Raw genomic sequence first — 3,460 nt, 5'->3', positions numbered from 1 at the left:
TGGATTGTTGAACCATTCTAGAGTGTTATAAAACTTTATTGTTCATACAAATGATATTAACTTTATCTTCTACTTATAGCCTGTAAACAGAAAATATGTACATATCTTATATACTTGAACACTTATTTACTGTATATTTCTGCAGATAAGACAACATTCAGATTTCGTCAGTTTTATAGTGTTAGCATATATCTGTCCTATAAGATGACCCCCAAACTATCAATGGCCTATGAATTTAGTTTAGATCAGCAATCATCATCTCGATAATTCTGTATACACTATATAGTATTATGTCCTATTCTGTATACATTTTTTATTTTTTTATTTTCTTACATTTGGCAGCACTGTCTTGCGATTGTTGCAAACATTCACACTGATTTGGGCATTCGGGTAATGACCTTGACTATTCACAAAAACGTATGGGCTATTCTAATTTGTGGACATACCCTACTCTCTACTAGTAAATAATTACGGTTTGTCCGTTTTTTTTTTTTTTTCAGTAGCTCAATAAACAACTTTCAATATTTATTTTGTTCCAGNAAGGCTTCTCGCTTGTGCGCATTTTTCTTTGCGAGATCACTGTCAACCTCTTGCTCACTACTAAATTTGCATCTGCATAGTCACACCTGTAGTTAGAGTTGCCATACGTCCTGTCGTTATATTTAGTACTTTGTTCTGTAGTTCCATATGCCATGCAAATTGTTCCATATTTTTTATTAAAAAGGCAGTCAATTAGCATAAAAGTAATTAAAAATGTGAACACTCATTTGTGTGACTTGGACCATGTAAATGAGCCTAATAAAGGAATTTTCTCTGTTTGCTAACTAACAGCAGTTTAGTTAGATGCAGACGATGATGTCCTTGGGTCTCTGTTAGGTCCAAAGATACCATTACCATTGATGACTCAACAGAATACCATATATCCTGTATTGGATGGTAACTCTGTCATTAGTGGAGATTTCGTAGAAAATACAAACATCAAACAACCTGGAACAATAGTAAACTTTTTCAAAATAAAAATAATTCACAAAATTTAGAAGAAACACTAAAATGTCTTCACAATTTTGTCCTTTATTACATCTCTGGAACTACAGTTTAATAGAAACTAATAAAAACAAAATTGTTTTTTGCTATTAAAATCAGCTTATCCTCAAATATCCTCAACTGCATTCTATAGTAAGAAGGAAATGAGCCCTATTTAAACTTTTATTAATTATCAAATCACAGACCTTTAAAAAGTTGCAAGGAAAACTCAGCTTTTTTGGTGACCTAAAGGTTGCAGGGACCCATCTCACTTGTAAATGTGCATATTTTTACATCCACCGCTGTTTCCTTTTATGACCTGGATTGCATCTTACCTCAAGCTATGGATCTAACTTATATTATATCCTGAAAAATGAATTGTTAATAAAATATTTTTATTTATTGTAGTTATAGCTAATAATTTGATTTGATGAATTTTAATGCATTTATTGATAGAAATAAATTTGAATTCTATATTTGGCACAGATAGATGAATGTCAATTTTTAACGTAGATTACTATCTAGGTGAGTGTCTATGATCAGAAAGATGTGTTTTGAGAAGACAAAAATAAAAACTGTATATAAATGGGATATTTCTAAAAATAAACAATCAAAAAAATGATTAAGTAATTCAGCAATCAACAGTTTGATGAAAATAGGTTAAGCAAAGTTAGAAATTATCTTTGAATTGTGATTTTAAAATAATCTAATTTCAAAGTATTCAGATGAAATAACTTTAATGTTTCCATTGTATATATATATATTGATTTTATCAAAAATTAAAATATTTAATCTTTAAAATTTTAATATGTAAATTGTTTTTAATTTTTGATATTAAATTTAGAGTTATTTATTTTTCAGATATATAAACATGGAAGAACAGAGAGAGTCGATTTCTAGTCGATTAATTAAATTAAATCAATTATTCTTTGAAAGACTTAAAGGAAATGTTACAAATCGTCATATAATATCCAGAGATGGGTTAATGGATGCTTTATTTGCATTATATGATGAATGCAATAATGAATATATGAGAAAAGATAAACACATAGCAGCTTTTGTAGATAAGTGTAAGTAAACGTAATAGTAATTTGAATATTTAAAAGATTTTAATTAAAAGTAATGAGTTAGAGTTTATGGTATAGTTGAATTTTTAATATTAAGTATATGTTTAATGTTTTTCTTTTATTCTTAAGAAAATATAAGATATTTATGAAATCGTTAATATACGTTAATGTTTAGTATGCTGTTAATAATTAAATTTTTCCTAAAAATATAATTTCTAAAAATAGACGAGTAAATTAAAACACTCTTTCCTAGACCGACTTCGAGTGATTTATATTAGCGGACAAATAGTAATCAACAAAGATACTTTACTTTAACCAATGTTAATTCTTTTATTTTCATAGTTTTCAAATCACGTTCCAAATGCATTTCGCCTTTACAGCCTCATCAGTGGATTATCCAACAACCAGACACTTATTTCCTTTTATACAAATAAATTTTTCCCAGCATGCATCAACGTTAAGACCGACATTCTGATTCAACAAATTTGCATGTTCTATTATACAAAGATGTTCTACCACACGTCTTTTAAACAAATTTTCCATTTTATACAATATTCTTACAGAGTCTCTATTAATTTTACAATTATAATTAACACAATGTTGATACCATGGTGACTCTTGTCTTTTTAGACGAATCGCTGCCTCGTGTTCTTTTAGGCGTATCTCGAGCTTCCGTCCCGTTTCTCCAACATATGATTTCGCTTGTAAACAATCACATGATACCTTGTAGACCACTCCTGCGACGTCAAGCTGATTTCTTACTGTTTTTCGACCTTTAGTATTTATAATATTAATAACATTCGACATTTTATTTTCCTGCTTGGCCACTACACATACAGAAGACTTTTTAAATAAAGGTTTATATCGTTCATAAAAACTATATATATAAGGCATTTTTACATAAATGTTATTATCTATACAATTTTTAACATTATATCTGTAATTTATAAAAGAATTATACCACTTACAAATTTTATTCTTCGGGTAATCATTCAATAAATATTTTCTAAATAATTGTTTAATTTCTTTATTTATATCTTCATAGAGTGTTGTTCTGTTTAGTATTTTCCTCAATTCCATGGTAAAAACGTTTCTCTTAGTTTCTATAGGGCAATAAGATTTATAACTAATTGTTTTTTCTGTATTACACAATTTTTCATACTTACGGAACACCAATTGCGTTTTCTCACGCTTAATAGTCACATCCAAATAGTTTATTTCCTGATTCTGTTCCAATTCACTAGTAAACTTTATATTGGGTTGTAAGGTATTCGCATAATCTTCTATTTCATGAGGTGTTACCATACAGGAATCAAAAATAATTAATATGTCATCCACATAACGAGCATAAAATTCTATACCTGGAACTT

At 28.4% G+C, this 3,460-nt stretch overlaps 1 protein-coding gene across 1 annotated transcript; it reads right to left on the bottom strand.

Annotated features, from left to right (window-relative positions):
- Positions 1–2,483: 2,483 nt before the first annotated feature.
- Positions 2,484–3,449, bottom strand: LOC111614700. Its single transcript, XM_023356066.1, has 3 exons — positions 3,257–3,449; positions 3,059–3,193; positions 2,484–2,917 (listed from the first exon to the last, which is right to left on the bottom strand). The coding sequence occupies exons 1-3, from the start codon at positions 3,393–3,395 to the stop codon at positions 2,484–2,486; spliced, it is 708 nt and encodes a 235-aa protein (XP_023211834.1). The 5' UTR covers positions 3,396–3,449.
- Between the last annotated feature and the right edge of the window lie 11 nt (positions 3,450–3,460).

Source organism: Centruroides sculpturatus, unplaced genomic scaffold (genome assembly GCF_000671375.1).
Source record: "Centruroides sculpturatus isolate CEXI.00-Female unplaced genomic scaffold, Cexi_2.0 scaffold2179, whole genome shotgun sequence".
NCBI classification, from domain to species: domain Eukaryota; kingdom Metazoa; phylum Arthropoda; class Arachnida; order Scorpiones; family Buthidae; genus Centruroides; species Centruroides sculpturatus.
This window is presented reverse-complemented; position numbering and strand designations above follow the sequence as displayed.